The 17,626-nt window shown below is 43.8% G+C and overlaps 1 protein-coding gene across 2 annotated transcripts; it reads right to left on the bottom strand.

Moving 5' to 3' along the window:
• Positions 1–288: 288 nt before the first annotated feature.
• LOC135385988 (kinesin-like protein KIF23) lies at positions 289–17,389 on the bottom strand. 2 transcript variants are annotated; one of them, XM_064615661.1, is made up of 24 exons: positions 17,206–17,389; positions 16,565–16,754; positions 16,383–16,488; positions 16,082–16,218; positions 15,888–16,000; positions 15,079–15,243; positions 14,784–15,018; positions 14,468–14,570; positions 13,207–13,289; positions 12,456–12,575; positions 12,243–12,378; positions 12,097–12,167; positions 11,578–11,680; positions 10,995–11,053; positions 10,714–10,863; positions 10,508–10,618; positions 9,471–9,654; positions 5,647–5,726; positions 5,031–5,124; positions 4,782–4,924; positions 4,335–4,429; positions 820–871; positions 482–525; positions 289–401 (listed from the first exon to the last, which is right to left on the bottom strand). In XM_064615661.1, exons 1-24 carry the CDS (start codon positions 17,223–17,225, stop codon positions 386–388), a joined length of 2,610 nt encoding a protein of 869 aa, XP_064471731.1. In that variant the 5' UTR covers positions 17,226–17,389; the 3' UTR covers positions 289–385. The 2 variants fall into 2 exon arrangements, with proteins under 2 accessions (XP_064471731.1, XP_064471732.1); XM_064615662.1 differs by lacking the exons at positions 289–401; positions 482–525 and adding an exon at positions 945–959 and having other exon boundaries at positions 17,206–17,388.
• Between the last annotated feature and the right edge of the window lie 237 nt (positions 17,390–17,626).

Here is a 17,626-nt window from a genome sequence, read left to right as displayed (position 1 = left end):
GGACCAGAACATTCCCAACCATGGAGTCTTGCTACCTTTCAAAAGTACAATAAAAAAAGTTTATTACCTATCACGCTACATTACACAAGCATAACCAGCCTTTCTCTCACTTCTAATTACATCATGTTCTCCATAATCATGTAATCACAGTGAACTGTTGCAACAGTCAACCCGAATGTGCAAGGGAAAATTGCCCCTGGGTAGAAGGAAATGCTACTCTCGTGACATATGCCAAAGGAAAGACATTACAGAAAATCAAACTTCATCAGTCTGATGAGCGCAGGAAGCTTCATGTTTAAAATATTTATTAAAATTATGAAAGCTCTGCGAGGATTAAAAACACACAATGACCCAGGAGAATATGCAACAGAAGCTGTCTTCCCATTCAAACCTTGGAACGTCTGAAAAAGAAATCAAGAGTCCATTTAAAAATTGTATTCATAAGGAATTGCATAACTAATGCTTGCACATCTGAACCTACTTGATAAGCGAAGGGTAGGGATGGCCTTCAATAGATACGGAACACTGTAAGAGAGATTAGTATGATAATTGGAAATGAGGTCTTAGTGTTTGATCATGAAGATGCAAAGCATTTTCAAGATTCAAGAATAGGAGAAGTTTTGCTTTTTAAGTGCTTAAGCACAGTATGCAATCGATGTGCAACATATAGATACAGTCAATAAAAGCACACGTTGTTATGTTGCAATAAAGAAAAAAGATTTCGCATTCAGCAGCCGAAGAAATTAACAAAGTAAACAGAACAAGTTAGGCTGTCGAATATGCGCGATACAATGCAAACGTAATGAAAGGAGCAATTACTTTCGCCTCAACGTCTTCACTTGAAAGAGCCTGCCCTCCGCTGCTCCTCTTCCTGTAAAAATACAAAAAGTGTCCACAATATATCACCACCTCGAACTCTAGCCTATGAAAATGCTCGTGCTTACTCTTAGAGGAATGCTCTGCAACAGGGAATCTCAAAATGTAATTTTCAATTATACTACAGCTTGGTTACCTATTACGAGAGTGGCTCTGTAAGCAACCTTAAACAGTTTATTGACACGCTCATTTATACACTTGTTGTAGCGAAACGTGTAGTGAAATGCGGGCAACATCATACTGTGCCCTCACCTGATGGTGGATGTCAAAGGGTCTCACCCCTGCACTCGTAAGAAAAAAAAAAAAAAAATGGATGACCGACCTTTGTCCCTCTATGGTACAACCCCAAAGCGCTACACTACAACTAGAACACTAGAACTGATTTCCTTTGTTGTACCCCATCCCGACCCCGGAGTATGGACCACAGGGTTTATGGCCTTCTCTGTGGTCTCCTTTGTTGCACAAATCAGTCACCTCGTATTGCCCGCGGCTTATCTGCTGTGCGGCTAATACACGTGAAATTACGGTAATGTCCTAAGGTTATTTATTGAACCACCCTCATAGTATAGGTCATTCTTAGGGTTCTTCGTTTTCGGGTTCTATGATTTTTCAAAATTGGGGGGTAAAAATCGGGCGCTATTTGCACACGAGCATTTGGGGAGAAATCGGGCGCTACGATCACTATTTGATATGTCACTGGGGAATTTTCTGGTGAAACGAAAGGCATATGAAACAAGCCATTGCTCCAACACGTGGAGGAGAAACAGGAATCTTTATATTTCCGCTCGTAACTGGGGCAGTGAATGACTGCCATGTTCAAACACTTGCTCGAGCCCCACAAAAGCTCGTTTTTCACTCATGCAGGAGGGGATTATAGAAAAAAGACAAATAGGTTGTCACAAATAGCTGTCTTTGCTGATATTATGATTCACTTTACTGACGGTTTACCGAGAATGACAAGTTGAAGGACCGCGAAGATTTCGGGTAGATATCTGGTTTTACCCGAATTCTTGAAAACTTGTTCGGGGCGGGGGGGCTATCGTGAAAAATCGGGTTTAACCCGAAAACGAAGAGCCCTAGTCATTCTTTACAGCCTATATTTGAACAGGTATATATCATATTTTAACCAAATGAGTGTTTTATAGTTTCAAAAAATGATGGAGAGACTGGACTGTAAACTGTGACATAATCCACTGTGGGATGGTGGGGAAGGCACATTAAAGGGGCACCAAAAGTGGCTGGCGTTTGTGGTTCTCGTAGGCTACTGGGAGCACTGCCGTGGGGGGATCCAAACCCCCTCCCCCCGAATAGGTATCTCGAATCATGGTACACCATATGGCATCTATGGTCTTCTTGAAAATGGTATCTTTGGTAGCGCATTTGAGAAAAGGAAACGAGGGCAACCCTCCTCACCCACGTAAAGCCCACATAGAACCCCCCTGGACATTAGTGCTTCTGTGGATGTCATCCTGAGGAGGTGACGCAATCGGGCTGTCCAGGTTTATATCTCAAATCACTTGTTAGTGGCTCTCCTGAAAATAAGGTGTTGGGGCATGCTGCGGCGTCGGCGTCAACTGAACCGACCTCGGCGGCGGTCACCACAGCTTTATTGCTTCACGCCCTCCAGCCTCTGTTTCTCGCCATCATGAATTTCCTCTGCGCTGCTCTCGTTTCACAAACAAGGGGACCTGCTTCACTCCCTCGACACTAGGGAAAGTCCATCTGGACACTTCTGGAGCTGCTCCCACCGATGGAGAAGTCTTCGGACACCAAGATGTCGATTCTGATGTAAACCACTTGTCTGAGAGGCTCACCGTGATGAACCAACCACATTCGTCTTCGGACAGATTTCCTGCTGGTTGAGTGAACGTGTCTTTCACGTTTCCTCCACTTTCTTCAACTACATCAGTTCTGTCGAGGTTGAAGTCCTCCTGAACTTCATTTTCAGTGAACATGACGCCCTGTAGCATTGCTCACTTGCTCTTGAGCCTCTCGAGGCTTCGCCGTAGAATGTGCCTTTTCGGGGCTGCTGGCTTCGGAGTCGGCTTGCCTCACAACCCTGTTGGAGCCCACGATCTCTGCTCTGTACCAGGCTCTATTCACGGGCTTTCTTTGTTCCTTCGAAACCTGCCAAGTGTTTCACTTGTAAACACACCGAGATAATTGTCTTGTCTCCCATGTCAAGCTTGCTCCCAGTATTGAAGTCTTTTACAACAGTCGGGCTATAGGCTCGAGGACGATTTCGGAAGAGCTGTCCTCTGACAGACGTTTCTGACCAACAACTAGTACTGTTAGCTGCATGTCAGCTGCGTCTTGGATTATAAAATAATCTACCCAAGAAAAAACGGCTAGGAAGCGAGCGAGCTGGTGAAGATGATGCGTAATGTAAAACCCTGAGACTAGGGAACACGAAAGGACAGACACAAACACGAAGTCTCAAACACAGCTGAAAATTTTACTTCGCATACAAGAATTATATACAGTCAAACCTCGCTTTACGAACACCCTTCGTTTCTCAGAAAATGGTTCGTAAATTGAAGTATTCGTAAGTCGAGGTCCGAGGTGTGCAGTGCACAAATACCTCACAAAGCCACGGGAAATTGATTTGAATAATTTTTATTTTTGAAGACACTGCGTAATTCTGCTCTGCACCATACTTTCAGCAGGGTCTATCCTGTTTAGAAGATATGACAGAAGTCTGACACTTGACTCATCCACCCGGTCCTCAAAGTACCGTATCGCGCGCGGATGAGACTGTTTCCAACGGCAAATATCACGCTTGTCACCGGCTGTCAGGACTGAATGCCTTCTCTTGGAATGGCAAGATGTTCCCATCTCGGAGACCTGGTCCAAACTCACACCGTTCGGCTGTAAACTCCGGAATTATTCTTTCAGGAAATGGTGAATCATGTTTGTGGAACGTAGTGGCGTTGGGACATTGCATGTTTGACCTTGGCAGCATGTACTGAGGAACTTTCATTATCCTCCGGTCCATTGGCCTGTCCTCTGTACGTTCATAACGCCCGTTCGTATATCGAGGTCAGAATGGCTTGGCTACTTTGGGTCCGTTCCCTAATAATCCGTTCATAGTTCGGATATCGAGGGTTCGTAAAACGAGGTCAAAATACACGCAAAAAGTTTCGTTCCCTGTGGAGCCGTTCGTAAGTTGAGGGAATTCGTATATCGAGGGAATTCGTATATCGAGGGTTCATAAAACGAGGTCCGACTGTACAACCAGAGGGAAGGGAAATCTTGAGACTTCGTGTTTGTGTCTGTCCTTTCGTGTTCCCTAGTCTCAGGGTTTTACATTATGCACTACCCAAGGTTCTGGATGGCATGAAAATGGATGAAAATGCTTCAGTGTGCCGTTCATAGCTTATGCACGACCTAGGGCACCAACAAACTGGGGAACGGGCAAGGTTTATGGTGATCACGAGCAAGTTAATGCCGGTACAAACCTGAGTCGTGTCGATATCGGAGTTGCCTGTCTGACTGTTTCGACATCATTGAAGATGACCTGTGCTCCTCCACCAATTGATGGGATAACATCTCCCTATATTGAAAGAAGAAGCCAATCTACATTTACAAAGAATGTAGAACATAAAAGCACCACAAGCAGACAGAAGTGGGGCACCACCACATGCTCTAGTGGGGTGTTCTTCGCATATTTCAGTATCTGCGGAATCGCCCACTGTTTCCCGTTTTTATATTTTCCAAGGGACAGGGCAAAGATAAGTTATCCTGCTATTTTATTATGCTATAAGCTGATTCAATCTTGTACAACCATAATTTTGGTTTGGCGTTCATTTTTGAAATAAATATTTGATTTGAAAAAAAATTTCACGACTTATTTGCACACTCCTCCTGCTCTTTGAAGAACAGATGTGTGTTCTTCCTTGAATTACCTTGTAAAGCTGCGTCTCAATATCTCCCGAAGCGTCTTGTTCTTGGTGCGTCAAAACATACTTTGAGGCCCTCTTGGTGACATCCTTTACATCCAGCTTGCCAACAGACTTGCGCTTCTTCATCACTGGCTGCATGACTGTTCCTTCAGGATAATAGTCAGGATGAATCACATGCCGCAACTTGGATAGTCAATATCTATCACTGTCTGACCACTGGTCACTATGTTTAGAAGGGCATGCCCTATATACCTAATTCCACATTCCCAGGAGGCCTATGGTCTACCCACAGTTCCCCTCCACTGGACTTTGATCGCCTGTGACGTGGATTGCAAACTGGTATGCCCTGAATAGAGGAAAAAGGTTAAAAGGTGCACACAGAAAACTGGGCATACTTATAGCCCTGCGTTTTAGGGTAAAACCCGTTTTTACCCCCCCCCCCCCCCGATTTGCATCATCATTCAAGGCAAAAAAAGAAAGAAAAAAGAATGAACATGGCAAATTGCCAATTCAGCCACCAAAACAGGCGCTGGAGGACACTGAGCACTGGATGTTCAGCACAGCTGTTCCGTATCTTCTGTTATCTAAAATGCGAAGAGTGCTTTCTTTTTAGTTTTCCATCCAATATCACCTGATTTTACCCTGTTTTATGGCTCTTGAAACAATACCAGATTTTTACCCCACGATTTCCAAAAACCATAAAACCCGAAAATACAGGGCCCTAGGTCTGCTGTACATATAACAACTACTTATAATAACTAGCCATGGAGCACAGAACTACAAGGACGCTCAGCTTAGTTGGTTCAAAGTTTCAGTGTGCCACACTATAACAGCATTCCAGGGAAGAGGTCTCGATATTTGGCCTCACCTTGGTATTTTCAGAGGCGTAGATCTTCGGTTCCGAAACTGCTGTTGACAGTGTCACTTCAGATGAACCTGGTGAAGCCTCTAAACGCAAGGAAAGAGGAACAGAGGATAATGAGGCAAGGTTTACATATAATGTTGAATTGGAATGGCATATAGGGAGCACTTCCGGGGCAAGTCTGGCTGCTCTGCTTGGAGCAATTATGCTCTATTGGCAGGTTGGGAGTAGAGCCCAATGGCAGCTCTTGCACGACCTTAGGAGCAGAGATTGCTCCACGGAGCAGCGCCAACTGCTCCTCGAACATCGGCAGATTTGACAGAAACTCCATCACATGCTTGCGGTTCCTGCTGCATTCCATGCGTTCGCTTTCGCTAACATGATGGAAGCTCCCATTGCAGGCGTTGCGCCTATGCCTTGTTAATTAGAGCCTCAAGTTTTCGGGAAATTTTTTTTCTTCTAAATTCGGGGAGTAAAAATCGGGTAAGTAAACGTATGCTCTAAATTCATGCAAATTCGGGTGAAAAGACTTCCAGTACGCTAAATTTGGGGAGAAATCGGGCTCAGTTACTCAAACTAACGGAACTGTTTCGGTACAAATGGGGATGTAACTGTGTTTGCTGCCAAACAAGTTAGTGTGCATTCCTACAGACGTCTCAGTGAGGGCAATTCGCTAAGTAAAAATCGGGTTTCACCCTAAAGAGGCAACCTTCAATTCGGGGAAGAATCGGGTTAAACCCTAAAACTTCAGGCTGTACTTGTTATCCAGTGAGAGCTGTGCGCGGTCATGTGACGGGACGCTCCCCTGTGGAGTCCCATTGGAATTCAACAGTACTTTACGAATTACAGATAAGCCACAGAATGTTCAAATCTATGTAATTAGCATGGAGAGACTTAAAGATGTCTCAAATAATACTTCTTATAGTTACTAAACTATAAATGGTTAAAACACATTAACTTGGTGCCTTCTCTATCACGGTGGCCGTAAATTTTACCGGGCTCCTTGGCTTTATGCAAAACTCGCGTATCAATGCTTATAGCATGCATATTTTGTCACTGTATCACTTTTTCTTTTTTAGTTCCGTGTTAGTGCTGCAAAGCAACTAAGCAGCTGCTAACAGCGGCGTACGGGCATGGTCAGGTGTCAGCAGAGGGGCTAGAAGGAAGTAGTGGGAGACAGAGGGAGGTTTAGTGTGCACCCGGGACCAACTGGAGGGGGAACTGTGGCGGAAAACCCCACAGAGCACAGCCCCACGCCACCTCCCAGTCTCGGCATGGAAGGCGATCATCCTTGATCACTACGCCATACGAGCTGGTCATTCTTTTCCTAAAAGGTGTGCTGAAGGCACATAATTCTATTGCAGCATTGGCCTCATCAGGTTCGGACAAGACAGGATACAAACACCCGATCGAAAGTTGGAAGCTCCTGCCAAACGCCATACTCATTGCCAGTTTCTTCTTCACAATGTCTCAACAGCAACTAGTCAAACCGAAGTAGTGAATAAGTTGCTGGGCAGCTCCTTATCTGTCCTTCGAAAATTTGTGACTGTTTTGAGCTTTGTCAGGGTCAGGTAACTAGCTGGCACTGCAATTTTAGCAGCAGGCCCGCGAAACACGAGGCAATCCATTGCAATGTGAGCAAGTGTACAAGCCCTGGCGAACGCGCATAATCTCGAATAGGAAGGCTATGCCAGAGGTGAAACCATTGGATGAGAAGGACAAATGACCAATGTGCCAAGTAATTGCAGCTCTGGCAAATACATGTTAGTTCTTGTTAGTCACTTTCAGTTTCCTAGAAGTAGGATGACACTTTGAGAGAATTTTGTCATGCCAGTCTTAAGAGATGTAACTTGATTGCCCTACTGAATTCTAGTGATTCCAGTGCTATTAGTGTGCAAGGCAACTGCTTGCTGCTCCTGTCAACAAACCTGTTAGAGAGCACATTCGACGACTTTGTTTGGATTCGATAGTGGAACACAATAAAAAAGAGAGAAAGAGAGACTGCTTCTACAACACTGAGTTCATCATTCTAGTCTAGATAGCTTAAAGACACCTTGATTTGTGACAACTTTTTTCCTAGATGCTGAGCAGTCATGTTTGCTTGGTCAAAGAGCAGCCATCTCACATATTTGTGTGGCTTTTGGGCCATGGGCTCTTGGGCTGACAACAAAACCCGAAGTCGTGCAATGCCCTTAGTGCGATAGAAGCGAAGAAGCGACTAAAACCGCTAGATTCCTGGCACTCATGTTCGGGTGACAACGGTCCCGTAATCCAGTGTGGGCGCCAGACTAGCAATTTTCTACCGCTAGGCCACGTTTCCACGAAGTGACCACCCAAATTTGACCAAGTGTTCTTAGAGCATAGACATCCAGTTTCTTTATCTGCACAATTAACACCACCGTGTGTGTCTAAAAAAAAGTGCTTTAATTGTGCGAGTAAATACATGCAAGTATGTGAAATTTTTGTGGTTCAGCCATAATCCTGTAGCAACAAAAGAGTCAAAGAAAGTCGAAGGACTGCCAGTAGTTAGCAGCTGAGCAGTGTTGGGAAAGAGCAGACCACAGACAAGTTCAGGAACCACCAGGGCGAGCAGCAACAAAACCAGAAGCGAGAACATTTAAAGTGTTGGTCACCAGCTAGAGGAAAGTGTCAGGGAGCCTGGAGAGGAGCTGTCATATGTAGAGCCTTCCTCCATCAGATGAACACACTGAAGACTTTAGTAGAGTAGGATGGGCAATGTACAGGTGGTCCAAATGGATGGGAAGGCTTAATGGTATGTTGGCACAGCCAATGTTTTATGGTTGTTTATCCGCTTATTCATGGAAAGTTCTGAATGGGTAAAGGTCAAAACCTGACTTGCACCTTGAAAGATGTTAAGTGCACACATCTGCCTTTGATCAAAAGCTGAGCACAAGTAAGCCAACAATCGTGCCACTGTGAGATCCCCCAGCACAGTAGATACCTCACACATTGAGGAACATCGTGAAGCTCAAAAGCACCGAGATTTATAACAGAAATGCAAAGTAAGCAGATGCAACCACATTGTCTGCAAAGCATTTAAAATAAGAAAAGCACCATCACACAGACAACCCATGTGCTAAGTAATATTTGCTTCACATCCTGCCCACCGCCATGCGCAGCATTGTAAAGTACTCGCATGTGGCAGTTTCTTACATTCAAAGATTACTGGTCATTAGACATCTTTGGTACAGGTAACAGTCCCTGCACCTTTGCTCTCACACACACTTGCAAACTTTATTGGAGGAAATCAGAGCAGAACTAATCAGAATTCTGAGGTCCCCACATATAAAAGTCTAAAACTACAAAATATTTGCAGAATGTATCACAGGAGTGCCCCTAATGGCCAATTCTGGTTGCAATCATATGCCTTTGGAGGGCCTTAAAAGAATGGCATGAATAAATCTCAGCACCAAAATTAATATGTACACCTCAGCACATGTTTCAGTAAAGTGCTGCTCCAGTCCGCTCTCACATTATAAAATTTGCGCTCCTGAGGGATTCATGATTACGGTGAGCAATCAAATAAAATGTATTTCTAAAGAGCCACATACAGTCATGTACAGTTTATGTAAAATATGCTAAAATTTAACCATGCAAGTTCAAAGCATCTCAACCAATCTACATCTGCTTAAAAGAAAAATATATACAGTATAAAAAAATCACTCTAACAGGGTTCCTTATGCAGACTGTCACCACTCACTTTTAAACAGAGCTGTATAGATTTTAAAAATGCCAGGTACAGTTCTAAAATCCTTAGTAACTAGTCATACATGCGCAGCCATACAGTGCCAGTTTTTAGTGTGACTCACTGGACTGAGACCTTGTTCTGCGACCCTCCGTAGGCTTCGTCGGGCCATCTCTTCCATTGTTGTCACCACCACTGAGTAGGTCCCAGTCTGCCGTATTCAGGATCTCTCTCAGCAGGCGGAACTTTTCTTGTGTTACACAGACCTTAGACTCCAATTCGGCTTGTTTATCAGCGAGCAAGTGGTCCTGAAATTTTGCCAGAAATTCTGCATGCAATTACACAGAAGCAGATTCGGGTTATGTCTTTGTCCCTAAATGATAAATGAAGTCCCAATGGCGTTCCTTGACGTAATTAAATAAAATGTCGCGTCGCATTTGTACACACAACATGGATTAGATTTTCAGAGTCCTGAGCATGCATGTCTCCAAGTATAAAAAGAAGTGTTTCTTAGTGCACTTTCACTTGCAGGAACGCTAACTTTATGCAACACCGAACCTTAGGTAAAGCTTATTCTGGACTGCTATGTTACAACCCTGAGAAAAGAAATCCAAATCAGATAAATGCTGGATACAATAAGAAGCTGAGCACATTTCTCCACTTGCACAGGCTTTACTATATGAGTATATAGTAGACTGCTGTGTTTTGGGGTTTTAAGTGTTCTGAAAACCTCAAGGCAAAATTCTGGCTCTATTTCAAGAGATGTAAAATAGGGCAACATCATAGGGCATGATGTGGAAAAGCAGGTTTTCGGTGGAACATTGAAAAGAGGGAGACAGGTTGGTGGAAATCGGAGGGTAAAAACGTTGAAACAGTGACCTTCACAATTCAGTGCACATCACTTAGTGCTAACATTTATAATTGCAAGGTTGCAAAACACACTGTTGATATAATCTTCAATAAAAGCCACGCCAATATTATGTTGGCCACAGTACGACCACCTCCATCTACAAGTTAATCTAATGCAACTGGAGAAAATTTCCATATTCCATTTTCCATATTCATAAAAAATTGTTAGAATGAACAAAAGCATACTGCACTACTTGTACACTATTATCGAGCACAATTCACAGTTTGTAAAGTCCCAGTAGAACAACATACCATAAGCCTCCTCATTTTGTTCCTTTCCAGGGCAATGCAGTCTTCCATTTCAGTTCGCATATGCTCCTTCTCCATTGCCCCCTTATTGAGAAGCATCTCCTTCTCTCGCAGCTTGTAAGGAAAAGCAGTTGAGTGAGTGGATAATACAGCCACTAATGTACATATATACATCGACATAGCGTCACATATTCACGACAGCTCTTCACCTGTTGCTCGAGGGCCCTCTTTTCTCTTTGCACAGCCTCCAACTCCAAAGTGAGACCCTGGACTGCAGAATCTGAATTGGACAGCTTCTTTTCCAGAAGGATGACTTGCTGTTCCCGTGCTTTCAGGTCCATTCGCACAGCTCTTTGTTGCTGCACAGAACCAGAAAGAAAGTGAGGATACAGTGCTTTTCATTCATGCTCTTTAAAATGCTTAGTACTATGTGATTAAATAGAGATACAGTTAACTCGAGCAAACAAATTACTCGTGATTTGAAGCCTACCTCCTTGAGCACATTGCGTTCTTCCTCAAGTTGCACTATAGCCTTCCGCAGGTCCTCTCCTGCGAACATACAGGTTAACCATGTAATGGTACACAGTGTGCTCTACAAGTGCATGGGTATGGAATATCATTGTACAAATCTACAGAAAACTACTGTTATTGCAATTTTTGTAAAACACGAGTTAGTTTAATATTTCATTTCATTCAACAATACAGACAAGCAATTTAAGGGGAAAGCTCGCTCCCCACCATAACCACTCTCTTGTGAACACTCTCGCATGAAATACATGTATTTTCAGATTTATACGTATTCTGTTGTGAGAGCTGGCAACATTCAAAAAGCACACATAATCCATCTCCCAAACACGTCTCTCCAAACTTTACAGTAACTTGAAATCCTTATGGAATACGACATGGACATTATTCAACAAATACATTCCACATGGTCCATTTTTATGTAGTAGTACAGAACAGAATTTTGCAACATGCAAAATTAAATTAAAATTAAAAATTAAATGTCATTGTTTGAAATTGTGAAATAGGTTCCAACAACTATCTACCCCTACGTTAAAATAAATACCCACTTTTCTGTTCTAGTGCCTTGTCTCGAGCCTGTTTCAGTGCAACTTGCTGGTTAAGGTAGTCCACCATCCTCGGTAGCATGTCCTCATCACTAGCCATTGTCAACTGGAAGCATACCGCAATAAATATTGCACGAGTTAGAATCAATTAAAAGTAAATACTTGAGCGTTACTCCTCCTTAGGGGTTACTACAGATAGGTTCTCAAACTTTTTCACCCCAAAGAACCTTCAGCAACTTTTGGAAAGCGCAAGGAACCTACTTACTCATAGTTCAACAGGAAGGCGACACATGCGCTTGCATTTAACGAAAGTGCACAAAATTCCACAGAGAAAAGTGTGCATTGAACGAGACGTCGCCACACTGGGCACTGCCAACATTGCCATCACTAACATTTTAGTAAGCCAAGTGAGTTTCAGCAGCGTGATGGGGGTGAAGCTGAGAAGCTGCTTGGAACCCGGGAAAGCAGTTTGAGAACCTATACCCTACGTAGATTAAAGACTTCATGCAACTTGGCGCTCACCACATAGTTCGGCAAAACAGGTTCTTGTACGGGGGCAAATAAGGGCTGCGAGGAGAGATCCTTCAAGCTCCCTAAAAGTGAGTTGGCAATACAGTATAGGTTTGTATCTGCATTACACTTTACTAATGCTTGTGGTTCACACTAACCACCAAATCTGTCAGCACGAGGCAACGGCTCCTTTCTCCGTCGGCACGAACGAAGACCGAGGACTGGCACAGGCGTGACGGGAGCTGCTCGTGGTATCAGGACTTCCTGAGCCATCTCCGCAAACTTCATCACGTGCTGACAATCGAACATTCAACATCGGTTTATGCGTGGTCAGGATCGCAATGCGCGAGGCAGCCCTTGCGGTTACTTACGAATGTCTCGTCGTAGTCATCGGCTCGTGGGTTCACGCAGACTACCATCTTCACCTTCCCTTCTCCTTCAAAGAAGTTCTTGAACAGGTGGGTTAGCTTTGCATCACGATATGGTACCATCTGTTTCGTGGAGATGCATATGAGAACGGTGACAACATTACAGCAGATGTCCCTAGAGCTATTCTGGAAAGAGGCTTCCCAGCCATAGCCTCTATTACAAAGCTGTCACTAAAGGACACAGATGTTTAGAATTACAGCAATTACGTCAAGATCATTGAGACCCAGTGATGTAAAGATGATGTAAAAAGTGATGTAAAGATCCAGAATAAACTTGGGGGAAGCATCGTGTTGTGCGAGATGATAACGAGGGTCACTGTGGTCATTTATGTACCGTGCAGCGTCAGGCATTGAAACTTTGCCAAATTTTACAGGGACTTTACCAAAGTAGCTGGACTGCTCATCTGATTTGCCTGTGAACAATTAATCGAGTGATGCATCAGATTTAGAGCACACATTTGTTCCATGCCATATGATTCTCCCTCAGAACGCAAACTTCTAAGTTTAGGGAAGAGCGGCCTTCTCCAGAAAAACAAATGAATGAACTTCTCCGAAGAAATACTACACGGCTAGTTTTTGCTTCTCTGTCAACTGCGCGAAGAAATGTAACAGGAATGTGTACTTACACTACCGTACTGAATTGAACAAAGAACACAAAAAAGTCAGTTCAAAAACTTGCAGACTGACAACACACCTTGTTTGAATCCGGGGACACCTGGTTTTCTCTGAGAATCTCGATGCATGTCCGAAGGCACATGAGTGAGTTGTTGATATTTCCTGCACACGTACAGTAGTATGTTTCAACGCCAGAATTTTTAAGAATACTCCTCCACAGCATTATAATGAAGGGAGTCCAGGCTTCCCAAAGCCGGATTTTGCTGGCATGCCACAAAATTTGGGGAGTCAAGTAAAAGAGATCTACTTGGGCACGAAACTCCACTGCGTTCATTCCCCTTCCCCTCAGCCAGCTGCTTGATGCTTGATTTGATTCACTCTTTTATTATGTGCCATGCACATACCTCTATCATACTGGAAACCCGATCTTATGAAAGAGCAATATCCACGCTGACAGCTCTTGCTCCATATCAGTGGATTTTGCTTTTTTTTTAATGACTGACAATCCAGTGAACTGGTGGGGAAATGCTAAGGGAAGGTCCTCAGGGGAAGAGCCACCAATATATTTCCAACAGAGAGTTTCCCCAAAAGAAACTGTAGCTATTTAAAATATTGGTGGCTCTTATCCCGATGACATGTTCCTTCTGTTCCGAATGGAAGACAGGTGTCAGTTACCACACACTTAGCTGATCTCGACTTTTCATTCAGTCTTGCACTCTTCCAGTCTCTTCAGAATATAAAGCAGGAAGAAAACTGAGTAACTTTGTGCAAGAGCAAAAAATTTGGAACCCGAGAAAGGGACAGAGGAGGGACGACACGACACGTTCTCGAACACAGCAAACCCTTGTACCAGCCCCCATGTACCCCCCATGTAGCCCCCTTGTACCAGTACCCATGTACCAGCTGGCCTGCACCCTTGCCCTTTTGCCATTGTGCAAGAGCATCTGCACTGTCCTCCATGCTGTCTCTCTTGTTTCTGTCACTGATGTATATCCACAGCCTACGATGTTCCTATAGCTGGATTGTCATGTTGCCTGTCGCGAGGGCTTTCATCTCCATCCGTCACAGTTTTCACTAGCACTTTGTCACAGCATCCTGAGGTTAACTGATGCATTTACTCAATCCTATTGCATGGTGCCTATGACCAAGCCTTACAAACAGCTGGCCATCTAGTTAATCTTCTTCGAAATGCAGCCTTCAGTGGCGTTTGGTTCTTCACCATAACAGTAAATTCACCAGCGTTTTGTGGCATGCTGTTCTCCCCAGTATGAAAACACCATGCCAAGTAACGCGGGGCAATACGCTACGTAAGACAAACTAGGATCTGCGCTAAAGCTTACCTGCTTCCCTGATCCTATTCCCTGTACTGCCTGTCCTTACAGACCTTTCACTGCCCGCAAGATCAACGAGGGAAAGTTGACTGATAGTCACAAAGTTCTTGTCCTGCAAAGTGTACGAGCAAGTTCAGAGAAATAATACCAGGCACGACCAAGCTGTCCCAGGAAGGAACCCAAAGCATGACACAGATTAATGGAGCACTGTCTCCTCCTATCTTGCTATGGGCAGTCCAGACATTACTTTTTATAATGCGTACTGTAAGTTCATGATCACCGTGCATGTTGCAATGCAACCTCCGTAGCAGTAAATTGTACATACCAGCATGATCTCCGAGCCATCAGCATCCAAGGGCGATTGGACTAGGCGAATGTTGAAGATGCTGTGACTTCGGCTTGATTCTGCATTCAGTGTGGTGTGCGCGATACGTTTCCTTTTCTGGCCGCGGCACCAGACATCAAATGCTTCATCTGCGCTCTTTGCTTCCACCTCGGTGACACCAAAGGCGTACATGCAACGCTTGGAGTCCTCGCGGAGCATTCTCGACTGCAGCTGCCTGACGTTGCAGGGGGAAGACATATTTAGGCACAACTGGACACAAGGAGGGAAACCATACTTTTTGATGGGGTCAATTGGATTGTCATCCAACAAGTCGTAGACATAGTTGTTGTAAATCTCGATGTACGACACAAATACCGCGTATGCCATGTCAGGGTCAACATCTTCAATTTTTGTAGTGTCAGATGTGCGCGTTGTCCAGTCGGTGACGCCGTCATCTTTCCTGGAATGTAATCTTATATCACTTGCTTGCATAGGGTAACGCTGAACTGCCATTAAGATGTAGAGATGGCATGTAACACTCTATTTGTTAAGAAAGAGCTCTGTCTTTCCCAAAGGCGATCAATGGTGTGCACCGAATCATAATATACCACTGGAGAGCTGCTTGCTAAGCAGAAATGATACCAACATGCTTTTTGCTATGAATGCTCCTCACTGAAGTTTGGTGTAGAACCAACAGACTGTCTCACACAAACAAAGTTCTTTATTACTAGAGCCTGAAGTTTTCGGGAAATATTTTTTTCTAAATGCAGGGGGTAAAACTGAGGTAAATCAACATGTGCACTAAATTCATGCAAATTTGGGTGAACAAACTGTGATGTAACTGCATTTGCTGCCAAACAAGTAAGCTAGTGCATTCCTGCAGACATCCCAGTGAGGGGAATTTACCAGGTAAAAATCGGGTTTCACCCTAAGGAGTCAACCTTCAACTCGGGGTGCAAATTCGGGGAAGAATCGGGTAAAACCCTAAAACTTCAGGCTCTATTTATTACTAGTAGGTTACCTACTGGTAGTTCCCTAGATTTGACACCCTTTCAGTTTAATGACACTTCGGAGTAAAGGCTGGCACATCTAAACGTAACATACCTCTTGATTCTTGGAGTTTTAGATGCTTGGGCAAGTGATTCTCGCTGATGTTCCAACACCGCTTCAGCCCACGTCTGGGTGTCAAATCCATTCAGCTTATCTGGCTTGAACACCTGCTCGTTGTTTCAGAGCTTCATCAGTGGATGGGCACAAACATCTCAGCATGCATTTAGGTTTTTAAAAAAATCACTTACATATTTGTGTGCTTGAAAACTTCCAATAGAGTTGAAAACAACATCGAGGCTTCGTGGCAAAATCCCGCCATCCTGTGGGCTGCCTGTCATCGTGTACGTCTTCCCAGATGATGTGATGCCATACGTAAAAAGCAACCCTGAGGGAGATAGTAATACTTAATAAACATCATGTAGGTTGACGTTTGTGATACGTTTAGTGGCCTCTCCGCACACAGAGCATGTATACGTTAAGAATCCCTTCAGGATATCATAGGGTGGTGGCATGAAGCGATGCAAATCGCATTTCACTTTAAACAAATACCTGGTCTTCCATGAATAAGGTCATCAACCAATGGTAGTGCGACTTCCTGGAATATTTCTTGTTGGGATGCATTTGCATCAAACACATGCTTGAACGTGTACTGATACTGCAATGGGCATGTCTTCCATCAGAGCATTGGTAATAGACAAGAGCAAATTGCTATTGCAGAGATGTACCGTTACCTGCTTTGCTGGTCCTTTTGATTGTGCAGTGTCCAGAGGCTCAAACTGGACAACTTTGCTGTTCAGCCTCTTTATTACTGGAACTTCATTTTGGTCGTATAACGGTCGTAGCCTACAGTACACTTCCACGGGATCTTTGCTTACTGCATTGTTTTTTGGAGCTGGCTTCCTCTTTGGAGTTTTCCCTCGTCTAGCAGAGAGAAGCAATGTCAGAAGTCAGTCCAGACAAAACAACATCAGGTTGCCTCCAATTTAACAATCGCAATTGTTTCAACTATGAATATTATAGAAAAGTTCGTCTGCGTTAACGGCATTTTGTCATGCATTTTAACAATTCTGTGTAAGACGGCAAAGCTAATAAAGTGGGAAATTTTAGTTGCAATCGCCACATAAGGTAAGCCATTTTATTTCACGTGACAAGTTCCTATGTTTCCTCTCTATTCTCTGTCGTGCATGACACTCCTAAATATTCTAAAAATGTTTCGTAACACTGTCGGAACGTAAACGTTTGACTTTCGTAAAAGCTTCTTCGCAGCCTGTCACAACAACGAACTCACAGGCCTCGCCTACTGTGACAGACGCGCAACGGACCTCATGTCATTCACAGACATGGAATAAATGTTGCAGAAGTATCTACTTACGCAGGTCGCATCGTAGTCATGTGCCCTGTGACAACCGCACAAAGCTGTTTTGATCACTGCAATGTCGGGCACAAAATAAATAGTACTAAATGTTCTAGTTCAAACGCCACTTTGAAGAAGCGGCGGGAGAACTTTCAATCTGTAACGTCCAATCAGCACGCGCAGATGGGATTACGTTTAGCGACATCTGTGTGCGATGATTCAAAGGGGACAAACACGACAAACACAGCCTTGAGCATGATACACTTATATTCTGCGACATTAAAAATTAAATAATACGCTATTTTTAATATATATATATATATTTGGGATGTGCATAACAGGCATAACACAAATGATGATGTTAGTTTTCTCTGCAAATCAGTTTGAGTTTCTAGTAGTAGTAGTAGTAGTAGTGGCACCTAATCCCTTTTGATACAGG

Source organism: Ornithodoros turicata, chromosome 2 (genome assembly GCF_037126465.1).
Source record: "Ornithodoros turicata isolate Travis chromosome 2, ASM3712646v1, whole genome shotgun sequence".
Taxonomy (NCBI): Eukaryota; Metazoa; Arthropoda; class Arachnida; order Ixodida; family Argasidae; genus Ornithodoros; species Ornithodoros turicata.
This window is presented reverse-complemented; position numbering and strand designations above follow the sequence as displayed.